General features: G+C 42.0%; 1 protein-coding gene across 2 annotated transcripts in view; it reads right to left on the reverse strand.

Moving 5' to 3' along the window:
* Positions 1–16,644, reverse strand: part of Apob (apolipoprotein B) — a 40,418-nt gene that overhangs the window by 16,916 nt on the left and 6,858 nt on the right. The window contains exons 7-24 of one of the 2 annotated variants that reach the window (XM_026390830.2): positions 16,252–16,376; positions 15,514–15,599; positions 14,194–14,413; positions 13,242–13,469; positions 12,887–13,004; positions 12,628–12,774; positions 11,695–11,906; positions 11,186–11,423; positions 10,452–10,628; positions 8,899–9,090; positions 7,845–8,012; positions 7,159–7,370; positions 4,163–4,345; positions 3,475–3,596; positions 1,973–2,183; positions 1,229–1,404; positions 913–1,100; positions 9–154 (exon numbers count right to left, since the gene is read on the reverse strand). In XM_026390830.2, coding sequence (XP_026246615.2) covers positions 9–154; positions 913–1,100; positions 1,229–1,404; positions 1,973–2,183; positions 3,475–3,596; positions 4,163–4,345; positions 7,159–7,370; positions 7,845–8,012; positions 8,899–9,090; positions 10,452–10,628; positions 11,186–11,423; positions 11,695–11,906; positions 12,628–12,774; positions 12,887–13,004; positions 13,242–13,469; positions 14,194–14,413; positions 15,514–15,599; positions 16,252–16,376 — 3,149 coding nt within the window. The remainder of the gene's footprint in view (positions 1–8; positions 155–912; positions 1,101–1,228; positions 1,405–1,972; positions 2,184–3,474; positions 3,597–4,162; positions 4,346–7,158; positions 7,371–7,844; positions 8,013–8,898; positions 9,091–10,451; positions 10,629–11,185; positions 11,424–11,694; positions 11,907–12,627; positions 12,775–12,886; positions 13,005–13,241; positions 13,470–14,193; positions 14,414–15,513; positions 15,600–16,251; positions 16,377–16,644) is intronic. The other variant, XM_026390890.2, reaches the window with a different exon arrangement.

The raw sequence follows: 16,644 nt of genomic DNA on the forward strand, positions 1-16,644 counted from the left end.
TCTTTTACCTTTTTAAGAAGAGGTTTTCTGGGACTTGGATGGTTGGAAATCTCATTTTCTGGAGGCTCAACTCTGTCAAGCCACTGAGGTGATCCTGCAAAGTCTGGGCAAACGGAAGATTCTCGGATGCCTTCTGAAGCCAGCTGTTTGTTGCCTACAAAATGATAGAAGATTTTTAGAGCAAGAAATGGGACTGGGTGATCCTCAAAGTGAAATTAACATTACGTGATAATTCAGATTTGACAGGTCAGTTATCAAGCAGAACAATGAAGTAAAAGTTAAAAATAAGTTATAGTGATGGGCATGGTGGTGCATGTAATCCCAGTGGCTCAGGAGGCTGAGGCAGGCAGATCACGAGTTCAAAGTCAGCCTCAGCAACTTAGCAAGGCCCTAAGAAACTTAGCGAGACCCTGTCTCAAAATAAAAAATAAAAAAAGGCTGAGGATGTGGCTCTGTGGTTAAGCACCTCTGGGGTCAATCTCTGGTATAATAATAATAATATTTATTAATAATAATAAATAAACAAATAAATAAAATAATAGTAATTAATAATAATAATATATTATTATTATTTATTACAGAAAATTATGAATTTGGGCTGCCACTCACTGATCTCTTCCCTTTTTAAGAATATGTAACGTAGACTCCTATCCCATGTCTTGAAGTTTCTGTTCATATATGTAGACATAGCAAACTCTTTTGCTTATAGCATTCACTTGGTATTTATCATATTCAGCTTTGTGTAACTGGAGAACTAAGCATGCTTGATGTTTCTTTTCTCTCCAGAAATTCCTTAGGTGCAGGAAGCATGCCTTAAGCATCTTTGAATACCCTCATACACCTAACTTAGAGTTAAGGATGTGATTAGCACTTTTAACCGTGAATCTATTTTGCTGATTGATTCATACTTACAACTATTAATTTGGATCCCATCTGCCGGTAAGTCATGTCTGTTTGAGGAACTCTGTTATCTGGGAGACTACTGGCATGCAGCAAGAAGGCTCTATAAAAATCAGAGAGATCCACTGGGAAATTGGAGGCAACTTTTTTGGTATCCACATTGGTGCCTGTGTTCCATTCAAATTCAATCTTCTCCTCATCTAGAAAGGCACATATGAAATAGTTGTCAGTGGTACAACACAGGTCAGCCTGTGTCCATGGCACTTGGCAGTTACACTGAAGTACACAGGGCCCTTGGAAGTGCTTGTGGGGGAGAAGAGGCACATACCATAGCGCCAGGCCAGTCTCTTGGAAACTGTTGAGCCATAAGCTGTAGCAGATGAGTCCATTTGGAGGAGCAGTTTGGTTGGGGACCAGCGGGTCAGGATCTCACTTCTGGCTTCTGCTTGTAAGCGGGGTATGGAAATGACACCTTTGATTTTGCTTTCTTCCTTAGTGTCATAACTATGGAAAAGAAAATCATTTGGCTTCAACGATTTTTCCATTCCAAGGAGATATACAGAATTCAACAGTTAGGAATTGCATTTTTTAGTGATAAAAGTAAGATACATTAATGAGTGAAAAACAAGGCCACAGACAGACCAAATGCATTAACTTCAAGGCTAATACTCAGCAAAAGTGCAGGACTTTGCAGGGAACAGATGAACTTTTTGAAAATTGTTTCAATCTGCTTTGCTGTTTACGAACTCTTGGCCTTGGCCAAAAGATTAAACTGCTCAGAGCTACCATTTCCTTATCTATAAAATAGGGAAATTCATACCTACCTTGCAGTTTAAGGTGAGGACTCAGAAAATTTTTTAGTGTACCCAGCACAGTATTTGATAAGTGGATAATAAGTGTAAGATAAATAATAGGAAGATCCAACTAAAAATGTGCAGAGGGTCAAGACACTGAGGTCGCTGTTTGCCAGATGATAGATGAGGGATGCATTTGTCTTAGTTTAAAGCTGGGGTAAGAAGGGAAAGAGCTACCAGGCCTGCAGCTCAGGTAGGATCTCCCATGCCTTCCTTACCTTATGTGGCCCATCAGAGCGACTTCAGTGATTTTCTTATTCTGAATGTCCAGGGTGAGTTTGTAAGACTTTTTGTCCTGAGCAGACTCATCACTAACTCTGAGGACTGTTCCAAGGTCAACATTAAGATCTGGAATTTGGATTTCACTGAATAAAGTTCTACTCTGCCGATTATATTTGAACATCATTGTAGCCTCTGTATGCTTCACACCTGAAAATGTACAAAATAATTAAGAGTGTGTGCTAAGAGGATCTACTTAGAGAAGGAAGGAGAGGATAAGGTAGAGAAACCCTGGGTACTCAATGTGCTTAAACAAGAACACAGTTGAGGATTTTACCTTACATTTTTAACTCTGTGGTATTCATAATTCACTCAACTTGCAAGTATTTACTGATGGTGGAATATGTGCTGGGCACTGCTCTTGGCATTGGGGAGTCCTGCCCTTATAGAATTTACCTTCTAGTAGGGCTGTACAGACAACAGGCCAGCCAATTACTTGCATCAGATGGTATTAAATGTGAAGAAAAGTAAAACTGGATATGAAGATGAAAGACAGGGATAAAAGAGAAGCTATTTAATATGTGGTGGTCAGACAAGTTCTCTCCGCAAGAATCGGTATGTGGGCAGAGACCACAATGAGTAGATTGTGGGGATGCACCATGCCAGTTCTGCAGGGAGCCTTCCAGGCAGAGGGTTGGATATGCAAAGGCTCTGAGGTAGGGATCGCTCAGCACATTCAGGGATTGGAATATGGCCCTTCTGCTACCACACTCATTCAAAGCAACTACATCTCTTGCTTGAATTATCGTTGTAACCTACACACCAGTGTCCTTTCCTCTTTTGCAACCTTTTGCCAACATAAGCATAAACCATGAAAAACCTTCAATGCTTCTTATTTTATTCACAGAAAAAGTTAAAAAGTTCTTACCATGTCTTACAAGTCTATCTCTCCTCTACCTCCCCTTAATTTCTCTGATTTCATCTTCTATCACTTTCCTCCCGGATCTCTCTGCTTCAATCATGTTGGCTTTCTTTCCTTTTTTCAAACTTGGCAGCCCCATGCCAGCCTTGGAGTCCATGCAACTTCTGGCGCCTTAGTGTATAACACTCTTGGCACAGTGCTTACCTCCCTCACATCTCTTTTTTGTGTTTCCTTTACCAGTGAGACTTTCCCTTATTGTTCCCAGAATCACTCCCTTCCCCAACTTTTCTCCTCCCAACCCTCCCAGCATTCCCTAGGCCCATCTATGTTCTGTTTTGGTCCCTACCATGGATTGACAGCTCATAAATATTTACTTGTTTGGTTGTTTACTGTAACTTCCACAAAGATAGAGACTTCAGTGTTCCCTGTTTGAGCCTCAGCTCTCAGAACAGGCCTGATACTTAGTTGGGCACTCAGTCAATATTTGTTAAATACATTACATTACATATTTCTCCCTTTGAGTCCTGAACCTGATGAGACTGAGGGTAGAGAGGCAGCATCCTCTTTTTGTATACTCACCTTCTGCCTGAATTATGAACTTCAGTGTGTCCACCAAGGCTCTCTCTTCCCTCTGGAGTTCATAGGTTGCACTGGCAGAATATTGTTCCACCTCTCCTGTAGGCTTCAGTTCCAGTTCATATCTAAAGAAATTACAGTGAATGATGGCAATAATATCCCCCAACAATTCAGTATCAAGTGCAATAAAAATAAGGTCCTTATTTTAACCTTATCTCTTGCCTGTAACTAATAATGATCTTTATGATCCCTTCAGTTCCTCCCAGAGCCTAAGACAAGGACAAATCCTAGGATTCCCAGGCTTTTGTACAAGTACAGGAACAGCTGGCTGGCCCTGTCAGCAAAAGCTGACAACAGAGTGGGTGAGGGGATGAAGACAGGGGACCCTGAGCACTGTGGAGGCTTTGGGCATGCTGGTGAGCTCTAGGAAGCTCCTACCCATGGGTCTGGAGGCTCAGAAACTCTGACGATGAGGTAGGAGCAAATTGGAATGTGCTCTGATCTTCTCGTCCAGGACATGAAGGGGAAAGAAGTGCTGGCCACACGACCACTATTTTAAATATCCAAAGGATGGTACAAGCCCCTAAGATTGACATAAGGCTACATCATATGGCCTTTTTCTGTTTGCCCTGCCAGGTGGCCACAATGTGGATGGCAAGCAGATTCAGGCTGTGCACTGAGTATCTCTCACCTGGTGTCACCTGTCAGTGGGTAGTAGGAGGCAGACTCGGTGGAGCTGGCATTGGAGTAAGCTCCTGTGGTGCAGTAGCTGAGTCCAGTGACAAAAGGCCTGCAAGTTGACCAGGACTGCCTGTTCTCAATGAGAGGAGGGATCACTTCTGTTTTGGTGGTGGAGACCAAATGCAATGTGTTGCTGGTGAAGGATGAAAAATCAAAGTTATCTTCAAGCCAGGAATTCAAATGAACAGGGAGATCAGTAAAGTAGAAGTGGGAAATCAAAGGGGAGGTAGGAGGGAAGGGAAAGGGGAAGAACTGGGAAATTAAATTGACCAAATTATACTAGGTGCATGTATGACTATACCACAATGCATTCCAATTTTATATATAACTATAATGCATTAATCACAAAATAAATTTAAAAATTAAAAAAGACTAATAAAGTAGAGGAAAGGGATCAGGGGAAGGATGGGAGAGAGGTTAGAGCTGGGAATGGAAATGGAGAAAACTATGTTATATATATTTATGAATATATCAAAAGGAACCCTATCATTATACATAACTATCATGCACTAAAATTTTTTAAAAGATTTTAAAAAATGAACATCATTCTTTAAAAAAATGAACATGATTCTTACTATACACATGCTCCCTTTCCTCCTATCCACCTCTGTCCATACCCATCTTATTTGATTTACTGAGAAACAAATGGTGCCTCTTAGGCTTCAGACATTGCACTAAGTTCTTTATGTGTGTTACCTCTGATCTCACAACATCAGGCATAGGATTCTCATTTTACAGAAGAAGCAACAGTTCAGAGACACTAACTAACTGGTCACTGGGACTGAACTTAGCTCTGTCCTTCATATATGATACAGGGCAAGAGGAACCCTGTCTGTCTTTCATATGAAATCTCTCATGCTCTGCTGGCTTCTTTTGTACCCGCATTAAACATGCACAAGTCTCTTCTCCCATTCTCACACTACACACACACACACACACACACACACACACACACACACACATCTCTTTCTTTCCCTTGTTACTGTCTCTCATAACCCTATCAACAGGGTGTTGGCCTTTGTGGGGTTTTTCTAACACACTTATTGCTGAACTGTGCTCTGAAAGTTACCCTTGTCACGTTTCTGAAAATGCTTTCATCTATATCTCCAGTCCCCTTCATGCTCCTAAATCCAATGAATCTAGTGAGGCTTTATCATCTCTGACCTCTCAGGAGCATTCAATAGGCTTGTTTACTTATGGCTACATCAAGATGCCAGAGTCTTTATCCTCTGAAAAGATCATGGTACCCTCCTCTTATATATGTACTTTAAATTAGTGAAAATACAAGGAAGTTAAAAAATGTCCCCGTATCTTTGAAGAATGGTTTCTTTTAAACACTCCATCCTTTCCCCAGTATTTTTTTTTCTCATTGTTGGTGGTTCCCCAAGACCAACCTTTGCTGATGGGCTGGAGTCCTACATGCCAGCTATGGCCTGCCTATGTTCTAGCCTCTAGTGTCTTCTTGGCTTCTAGACCCTTATGGCCTTGGTTCTCCGTCTGCCTCTCTGGTTGCTCTCTCTATACCAGCTGCTATTTCCTCGCTCTGCTATATACTGGTGATGCCCAACTCTGCATCTGAGCTCAAACCTCTTTGCTAGGCTCAGGGTCATAGGTCCATCTGCCACCTAGATAGTTCTAGTTGGTTGTTTCATAGGACATAAATACAGCATATCCAAAACTGAATTTGTCATCTTTCTCTAACAGAACAGCTCTCCCTCTGTTGTTCCTATTTAAAATGAATGCTTCCCTTCTCTCTTCCCTTATACCCATATCCAGTCAAGAATCAAGTGCTCCTGATTCTATCTCCATGCAATTTCTGATACCTCTCACTCCTCTCTGCAGACCATTGTCACCTCCAATGCAGGCCATTGTCACCTCTCACACATATGTATTTTTAACAGACTCTTAAATGTCTTCCAGTCTTGCTACTTTCCCACATTTTCCACCCTGGAATCAGAGTAGTTCATCTAAAACACCAGCCTTGCCTTAGTTATACTCTCCTGTTCAACTCTTTTGCCTTCAGAAGAGTCTGGGTTCTTTATGGTGGCTGAAAAAGTGGTCCATGGTTGTCCCAGACCCCTTTCTCCCCACCACCCTCAATTATGCTCTTGGTGCACTTTGGTATACTCAATTTCTTTCAGTTCCATGAACCATTTTCTTTTTTATTAGGCTGCTATACATACTTTTCTCTTTGCCTAGAACACTCATTTCTTTTTACTTTGCTTGGGTAGGTCTCAGTCCTTCGCAGCAGATCAAGTGTACCTGTGTCAGAAAGCCTGCTCTGACTCCCTCAAGTTTCACAGTATTGTAATACTGCCTCTAATCTAGCTCTCACTCCATTGCAGCGGTTTTCTCCACTGTACGTCTTCCTATAAAGTTAAGCTCTAGAAGCCCAGAGACCTAAATTCTACGTCTGAATGAGAAAATTAATGTGTTCAAAATATCAAAAACTAAGGTCAATCAATGGTGGAGGATATCATTGAAAATGGAACTCTCAACAGAGGCTGAATCCTATAATCTATCATGGATTTTCATGCTTTATCCACTGAGCTAGCTACCACAAATAAATATGGCCTTTGGTATTTTTCCTAGAGAAAAATGTTCATGTTTTTTTCAAGGGAGATTTCTGTAGAGTTAGTGCTACTTCATTCTCTAAGCAATCAACAATAACAACAAAATCCTCTACAGCAGAGTTATGACCAACTAAACATAGATATTAAGTCTCAATGAAGGATGATATAGGACAATTTAGTAAAATGTAGAAAGGCAATTATTTTGTGTGTTTGCATCTAGGCTAGGTTAAAAAAGGTAATCAAGAATCTTCCTTCCCTCTACTGCTTCTCTGGGACTAGAATTTTCCCTGTTGGTTATCTAGCCTGACCAAATCCTACAGATATGTTTTCAACTCTTTGAAACTGGCCAGGCACACCTGGCTGAAAGAATTACCTGCCACTAAATAACTTGACTGGCCTCCTTGGAGAAGGAATGATGAACTTCAGTTGTCCAGTCTTCAGGGTCACACGAGCCTCCAGGCCTGACTCATGGAAGAAGTTGGTGTTCATTTGGACACCACTCCTGGCAAAGCCAGGAAGAATGATGCCCGTGTTTGTTACAAACTCCACAGTCATAGAGGGCTTTACCACCAGGTCAGCCTGCATCTGCAAGTCAGAAAACAACCTATCAGTATTGTTAAATTCCTCAGTCCCCTGGTTGTCAGATCAACCCCCCTTTCCCATCTCTGGGCAAATATCTCTGGATAACTTGCATCTCAGGAAATAGTATTGTGATTTATTAGAGGAAGAAAGCCCAGTGCCCAGTTCTCCAGAGCCAGACTTCACTATGAAGGACTAGGAAGCAACTTAGACAGAAAGATGATCAGAACACTCCTTTATGAAGCAAACAACTGAGTTTTCATCTTATTGCCACAATTCAACTGGCGATGGTAAGGTAGTGCATGCTGGTGGAACCCTAAAGATTTTCATAAAAATTAATGAGGTGATTACTAGGATGATGTACATTGTTGTGAACTAGAAACACATTTTTAAAATGTGAAACATTTAAAATGTCCTCTCCCCCACAAGAGGAAAAGAACAACACCCACTTATTTGCAATCAATGTAAACAGGGTCTTACATTGGCTAGTTCCAGTTTTACTCCAGCCTTAGTCCCAGGGGTGATGACTCCAGATAAGGACACTTGCAACTGTGACCCCACTCCAGTGGGAAGCTCAAAGGCATTGTCCATAAAGATGTAGTGAAGAAACAAGTCACTCTTTGAGCCTTCCCTTATGGCCTGTCCAATCTGCAAATTGAACAGGGGAGAGTAAATTAAGCCTTCTATGAGTGAGTTTTGTCAAATGCAAACTCCCAAATATAAAGGAATAATTTCTCTTTATCCAGAAAAAAGAATTAGCATATTTAGCTGGCTAATTTCATAAACAAAGGTTAATGTTACTCACATCAATGCATTTGGATATATGCAATTGCTCTGAATTAAATATCATGTTCAACTGGTGATTCAGAAAGCACCTCGGAATAGTACAGGGCCTCAGAGCCTTATAAGCTCCAATCTATGGCTTGGTTTAATTCTGTTTTATTTTTAAAAATCTGAATGTAAATGAGAGTTTACTTGAAGTGTATTATATTTTGGTAAAATTAATTTTAAATAAAAAAGCTCCTGAAATGATGTACATATTAGCATGCATGTTTTTTTGTTTTGTAACATTTCCATAAAATAACTTGACTGTTTTTTTTAATACCAACATGAATATTTATTTAATAATGAGGGTATATTTTCTCTTTTATTAGTAAATTAATTATAATAAAAAATGTGGCAAATATTTAGATAGTGTGTTACAGTTGGCCAAACATTTCTTAAATAATCATTGTGTCCTTTTAATATTAAAAGTAGTCTTTTTTGCAGGTGGAGGAAGATATTCTTAACAGCATTTTCTAGAAGATCAAACTAATGCTCTTAAAAGTACAGCTAACATTATGAATAGCTTCTGAATGCGCCAATTCCTTGTGAGTTAAAGATCTTCTTCATTGAAATTCAGAGCAAACTTGTATCTTTGAAGGAAATATAGGCACTTTCTCTGCTCTGTGTGGCAAGGATCTTAAGGGAGTCTGGGAGATCTAGGAAGAGCACCTGCTAATCTGTGGGCCCTCTGAGGGGCCTGGTCACTTACCAGGTGTTGGATCCCCTGCAGCGTTTGAACACCACTCAGCAGCAGCCTTCCCAGGAGCTGGAGGTCTTGGAGCCTGACAAAGCCAAGCTCTTCTCCCAAGATGCGGAGGTAGGCTCTGGCTTCTGGGATTTCTTTGGATTTCAAATCATTGATCAGCTTTTCAACGATGGGCATAATTCCATTTACCATGTCCTGGGATTTTAGTAACACAATGTTTAGTGAGAGGTCAGCTTTGTCTGAGGTGGGATCTGTCTCCTGCTGACATGACTGGCCTAAACACAAACCCTGGATCTGGGGCTTTAGGGAATCAGGCTCCTTTTACTGAGACATAATTCATCTAAACAAAGATCCAAACACCTGAGATCTTTTCAGGACTAGTAGTACTTTCAAAGCTGACCTTAACTTGAAAAAAACAAAAACAAACATGCAGGAATAGTAAGGGGAATCCCTGGTCTCCAGGATTCCAAGATCCACAGAGCTCCTCAGGACTAACAGACCTCTGTCCCACTTCCCTACTCAGCCCTCTCTGCTTCAACTAAGGAAGAGGACCGGGGTTTTCTAAGAAAGTATAGTTTTCTTATAAGTAAGTCAAGAGCTTGTAGACCTGTTCTTCTTAGAGACAGGAAGAATTCTATAGACCAATGCACAGATATTGTGAAGGAAAAGAAATTGCCAGACCCCAAACAGATCTAAGTATTTTGGCTTCAAGTGGAGGTTGGCAAATCAGAAGATGGAAATGAGACTATCAGGGAGCATCTGGGAACAAATTATTGCCCTGTTCTCAACCTTGAATGTACACACAAGTCCCCTGGGGTCTTATTAAAATGCAGATTCTGATTCAGTAGGTCTTTGTGGGCTTGAGGTCCTGCATTTATAACAAGCTATCATGTAGTGTCAATCATCAGACCACATTTTAGATAGCAAAAAATTAAAGACTAAGAAGCTGCAGATATACAAGCTAGTTTCTACTCCTTCACTGGGGACTCATTGCCAGCCTCAGAATGGATTCTGGTCCCATTAACTAGTGCACTGGTATGAGTGACAGTCAAAGGAAGCAGCTAATAATAAAGAAATAAAAATAACAATTTAAAACTTATAATTGTATCTTCTTATTGAGTATGCGAGACTGGTGTCAGGCACTGTGCTTAGCATTTTATGTACCTTATTTAATGTAGTCTTTAAATAACTTTGTGAAGTGTGGATTACTATTAGTACCCTGAGGGTGCAGGAACAGACATACATAGTATTAACTAACTTGCCTGGAATAATACAATTTAAAGACTGAGGTTAGAATCAAACCAAGGTCCCATACTTTATACTCTTAATCATTTTGCTAGAATGCCCCTAGTGAGTCTGGTTCCTGGACACAATGCATTTCCATAAGACCCTTAACTGCTGAGGATACTGGACCCTAGCTCTGTAGGACTGGTTAATACACATGCACAGTTGTTATTTCAGTTAGATAGGACCTTGATGTCTTCTGTGCTTAGGAAAGAATGTTTTTGCACTGAGACCCAAATCTTTCCTTGAGAGAATACATATCCAATACATACCTGCTCATGTTTATCCTCTCTGATATAGTCAAAATGGTCCACCAAGACTTTGGACACATGATCAGGCACTCGACCATTGACCCAATATAAAGCCTTGTTGACACTATCTGGAAAAAATCCTTTCTTCCCAAAAAGAGCTTCCAGTGTTGGCTCAAAGCCTTTTCCTTCTAAGCCAATCTGAGAAAGAAAATCAAGCAAGAATATGCCACTGGGTGTTCTGGCTATACATCAGTCTCCCATTCCCCCTTTTATGTCTACTTAATTAAAAACGTATTTGATGAACACTGCAGGGAAGGAGCTGGGCTTAGCATTTCACAGAAGTTGTCTATTTAAATTTTACTAGACTCTTGAAGGGTAGAACTCATTTGCCTTTTTCTATAAAAGACAGGGATGAGAAAAGATAAATAATTAAACTGAGGATTCAGAACTGGGAGTGGATTTGGAGTTTGAACCAGAAATGATTGGTTAGCTCAAGTATTTCGTTGGACTTTGAGTTGAAGGGCTTCTCTGAGACATCTACATTTCCATTAATATAAGGAATAATGTTTCAGATGACCCCTAGTGGACAGAGAGGAAGGTGAGGAAGGAAGGAAAGAAAAGCCTCAAAACGAAGGTACCAATCCCTTGATGATTCCTGCTCCTCCCCAGGCTGGTTCACAGCTCCCTTGACTTTGTGTGTGTGGTGTACAGACCAGGCAAGAGAACTTGAGACTCTTCTTTAGTCTCACACATACCTCGACGAGGTCAGTTGGAGCAAATCCAAAGACAGTGAGGGTTGTTTTCAGCATGCTTTCTTTAGGAAGGTAATTATTCGGATCAAAGATAAGATTCCCCTCAATTTTGGCTGAGACTGGGTCAAGCGATGGAAGAGAAACAGATTTAGAAAGGTGATAGTTCCGAGAAAATTTTCTGAAGTCCATGACAGTTGGAAGTTGAGATTCTTTCAGGGCTTCTTTCACTAAATTTTTCAGGCTAGATGAAAAGAAGAGATATACTTTGAGCCAACATACCATGTGACTTATTCATCATCTCCTGCATCCTGAGTAAATATGGATTTCCAATTGCTACTAAAATATATGGGCTTCATTTGCCCCAAGACTTTGGCTCAGAGTCTGCTGCACACTCACATGTGTTCCAGAAGAAAGCACACTCCATAAAGGACAGACAGGGCCTGGGCCCGAATGGAGACCTAGTATTCCTACCCAGGGCCCTCTGTAGCAGATTGGTGCAAGGGATGACTTACTCTTGGATATCCAATTCTTCTGAGTTCAAGATGTTGGCAATGTGGGATGCCACAAAGTTCTTCACTTGCTCATTCTGTTCCCGTGGGAGAATTCGGGCAATTTTGTTAATATCTGCCTGGGAAGGCCCCCTCATCAGCATGAGATAGGCAGCCAGTCGCTTATCCACTGGAGCAGCACCATCCACAAAAGTCTGGAGAAGGATCCCCCTGACCTGTAGCCAGAAGAGGCAACTGTTTATCAGGACACAGAGCATGCCTGGCCAATACTGGCATGGTCCTCTAGCTCTTTCTTAACACAAGTCTAATCTCTCTCTAATAACTCTTCAAATAATGCTGAATCTTCTTGCTAGTGTTCCTTAAAGCAACCAGCTCAAGGCAGGGTTCTCAGAAGACTCCTATCAAATATGTGCTCAAATCAATTGCATTAGAATACATAAATTTTGACCAAGTGATTATTTGTTTTGCGATCTGCTACTAAGTGAAGACAAAATTGTTTTGTCATAAATTATTTCAATGTAAGAATGAAGGTGGGAAGGCACAGTGAGATTTTGGAGCTAAAAAATAAGGCGATTTCAAAAGCTGGGGAGTTTCTGCCACCTAAGGTAGGAGGACCAGGTTCACTATCTCAGTTTGGTGCCACTGGAGAAATCAGGTATGTTTTCTCAAAATAAAAGTGATGGTCCATCTGGTAGTAGGACATGATATAGCAAAAATCTCATGTTCTTTGTGAGAGAGGAGTAGCAGCAAGTTGACTATGTTTCTCATCCCATATACCACTAGGCAGTCAATAGGCTCATTGAAGTTTTGCAATGAGAAAACAGTAAAAGAAAGTCAGCACAAGAATGGGATTTAGAACCTCATTCCCCCTTGTACTTCCCCAGACCTTGTTGATCAGCATGGACTTTCACTTTCAAATACCCTTGTGTACTTTACCTCATCTCTGAGTTCCATCTTCCTCAGGGCCTGGATAGCAGCTTTCTGAATCAGCAGTGATGGCTTTGCACTTCTGATACATTTCAGGACTGAAGATTTGAGTCTCGGCATTACCTGTTCCATAGTTCTGCCCATGTTTCCAATGACCTGCATTGAAGAAAAGAAATAAGAACTCATCACAGCACAGAAGGAGGAGTAAAGGTTGTTCAAAGAAGGGCATTGCTGAAATGATGCATCTTATACAAAATACTGAAAGTACCCTCAGGATCAAGTAGGTGTGATCTTCGTCCCCAGTACACTCATTGCGAATCTGTTCCAACAGGTAATCAGCAATGTCCTGAAGGTCCTGGGTCATTTCCTGGGTCATCGGATGATAGCTACAGAATAAGAGAAGAGTGTTAACATTCTCTTAATTTGGAAGGCCTAGATGAGCTTTCCTAAAATCCAAACTTGTGTTTGTTGATTTCTTACTCCAAGTTGTTCTTTTCAAAATGTCCAGTAGAAAAGAGTGAACACTAGGGTTAGAAGGTAGAAGGAGGGGTGCCATGTCAGTACAGAGAGGCGGGATTTTCCTCTGCTCCCAGGTGGAGAAGAAATTCAGTGCAGAGACTCACTTGTTGACCACATGGCTCAGTGCATAGAGAGTGGCCCGGCTTTGCTGCTCCCTGGCTGTGTTGAAGATCTCTCGCAGCCTCTGTGTGGAAGGCTCTGGGATCAGGGCCACCAGGTAGGTCACAACATCTATCAGGAGGGGGTGAGCTTTCTCACTTTTCAGCCACTGGAGGATGTGAGTGTAACACTGGGGTTGTCCACACTGAACCAAGGCTTGCAAAGTGATGGGGCTGAGAAGAGAAGAGAGAGTTACACAGAGCAGCATCAAGGTGGTGAACTCTCTTTGGTCTGTGGTGTGACCTCTTCCAGGAGTTCCCTATGTCTCTTATTCACTGTCTAAATTCAAAATCCAACTCTGATCCCAAGAACCATGATCCTTCCCTAAGAAGAGTCTTTCCACTGGAGAAACACTGTGAGAGAAATCTGAAAACGACCTCTAGGCCTCAAGCTGAAAGGGGAATGTTATCACTGCCCTTTGGTCAGGACATAGAACATGCCTGGCCAGCACTGGCCTAGTCCATTCTGGCCTCAGCAACTTTTATGACATTCAGAGCACCTGGATTCTGTCCCTTGAAATACAGAGAACACACATTATTTTGTTTGCCTGAGCTCTCTCCCTTCTAGCTTGTAAGTTCCAGAGGGCACGAACTTCTTATCTCACACTCTTCAAGGAACCCTCTAGAAGCATGGATGAGAAGATACTCATCAAATGAGAGGTGCTACCTCCCTCTGGTTTTAACACACAAATGCATACCTTCCTTGAATGCCCTGTGTGTGTGTCTTGCCCTTGAAACTCTAAGCACCTTAGCTGATATTTCTCTGCCCAGAAGACATTAACTGTTTGACTGATTAACTAGATTGATATTAAATGATTCCTGAGGTTCTCTGACCAAAGTTAAAAAGTTCTGACAGCCTCCATAGGTTGAGACTGAGCTGCAGCCACTGAAGACCCACCTGGACACCTCGATCAGCTGTGGCAAGAGGGATTTGACTGCCTCTTCATCGAGGCCTCTCAACTCAGTAACCAGTTTTTTGAAGAGATTTGCTCTCTGGGCATTCTGCTCAGAGATGGATAGCTTTTTCAGTTCCTGGAGTGTTGTCAAGACAGCCTCGGCCTGCTTTGGTGGCAATGTGGATTTGGTGCTCTCGAAGGCCAGACCCACCTTCTCAGTACCTAGAAAGTGCCAAAGGAATTCTTGGTTATTTCTACATCTCAACCATGTCTTCATCTAATAGAAACTAGGGAGGTACTAGCAGGTAGAAAAGAGAAGAACACAACTGTCTTCTTGATGCCTAGTAGCTATGTGGCTCTGGGCTAGGTGTTGTTAATTGATTCATCACAGCATCCCTGGGGGTTGGTATTACTCCCCAATTTAAGAAAAAGGAGCTAGGATCCAGAAGTGAGCAATTTACTCTGAGAGTCCTTATGAACTAAGAGGCAGAGCTAGAATTTAATCCAGGTTGTCTGGCTTTGGTATCAAATTACCTCTGCCTGAAAGAATGGTGAGGAGATGGGGCAACTGATCAAGTGACAGCTGAGGCTGGACTAGTGGTTTCACCACCAGTTTTTCCAATTGAACCTTCTAGCAGCTTCTGATGAGGAGAGACCCTTCTGCAGCCTTCCCATCTTTCTGCCCTCACTTGTATAGGGAGAGGAGTGAAGGTGGGCCTGGAATTGTGAAATAATGGGCAGAGTCCTGGTTTTAATTAGACCTGGATGCTCATTTTACACACCTTTGAGGTTCTGGGACCTTGAATACATCACTAAGCCTCCCTGTGTGTCCATTTTCCCTCCACAGAATGGGTATAAACTCATCTGCCATTACCACCTAACATCATAGGCAAATAAATGAGGTGAGGCACAAGCAAGAATTTTGACAGATTTATGTAGAATATAATACTGGGCTAGGGTTAGAGTAGAGGTCTCTGAAGTTCTGTTCCTTGGATTACTCTCTGGTCTGGCCCTAAAGATCTTTTCCCGCTTTCTCTATCTGGTCCAGGACAGGCACAAGTCTAGTCACAGAGTCTATGAGACTGTCAACTCCTCCAAAGGTGTCATGGTTGACTTAGGAAACCTAAGCAGCTTTGGCAACTTCTCTTTATCCCACTACCCCTTGGTGTTCTGAAATGAATCTACCTACTGAGTAGCCAAATACCAGTGTCTGCTTCACTTTTTAACGCAGCAGACATTTAATAGGGCCCAACCATGAGCTAAGCTGTGATTGGCACCTGTTGGACAGATTCCCCTGCACCAATGAGGACATAAAGTCTTACCTGCATTAAAGAAGCGGCTGTTGGTCTTAGGTGTATCTTCAAGTTTCAAAGTCTGTGTAATGTGTGTCATCATCCCGTACTTATTCCTGGTAACAGAGGAAGCACCCTGCCTCATGAAGGGCCACCAACCCAGAACACACTAGTCTTTTCATGTCAAAGTTCCTATCTCCACTACTACCCTATTTTGCCCACCTTTCAGAGCATGGTTAAATCTAGCTATCTTTCACTCCTTAATGAACAGCACCCATGTGCCCCTGGTCACATTCAAGGACAAATGTACCTTATATCCTATATCAGCCTGGAGTTCCCAGAGGGCAAGGACTAACACTGAGCCTCAAAATTCTTCATATCTCCCACAGCACAGTGCCAAGAACACAGTAATTACTCAATAAACATTAGTTAATTCAAAACTGATTGGATACATAAGTCTCCTGTCAAAAATCCCAAATCCTCCATGAAACTATTCCTAACCAAGGCATCCTGCAATGGTTACCTAATTTTCTGGGTCTATGGCCCTTAAAGTCTGAGATGTATATTGTTGGTTTCAAAATTGTTTCACATGCCTAAGAATTTTCTGTCAAATTGCCTGTTTGCTTACAAAGGAGGTCAGGCATGGGCTCTGCTTTGTACCTCTCCATAACTCCCACCCAGGCACAGCCTAGCTTGGACAAGGGCACAGGAGAGTTCAGCTCACATAAACCCCTTGATGATGAGTTGGGGAAGCAGCAGGAGACCTACTTGTAGGAGAAAGGCAGGAGCAGGTGTTGCTCCTTGCAGATGGCTTCCGACACATGCTTCCTCTTGGAGTCCAGGGTGTATTGGCAGGACTGGCTGCTGCTGAGCAGGGTCGACAGGGGGCGGACCTGTGCATGAGGTCGGAGAGTGAGCATTTTGAACAGTTCCTGGGGTTTGGACCTCAGTCTTCTGTCACAGTCATTTTCCTCCAAGGTAGGGGAATGGGAGTCCTGCACCACTAGACAAGCTCAGTAAAAGTCAGCATACTCAAGGCTGTGGACTCTTCTTATTTCACCCCAACAGAGCTCTCATCCTGCACATGTGTATGCCTTATGTCTCACATACCCATCTGCCCCCACATAATGCCACACATACTACTACCTATTAGGTTTTCTT

Source organism: Urocitellus parryii, chromosome 12 (genome assembly GCF_045843805.1).
Source record: "Urocitellus parryii isolate mUroPar1 chromosome 12, mUroPar1.hap1, whole genome shotgun sequence".
NCBI classification, from domain to species: Eukaryota; Metazoa; Chordata; class Mammalia; order Rodentia; family Sciuridae; genus Urocitellus; species Urocitellus parryii.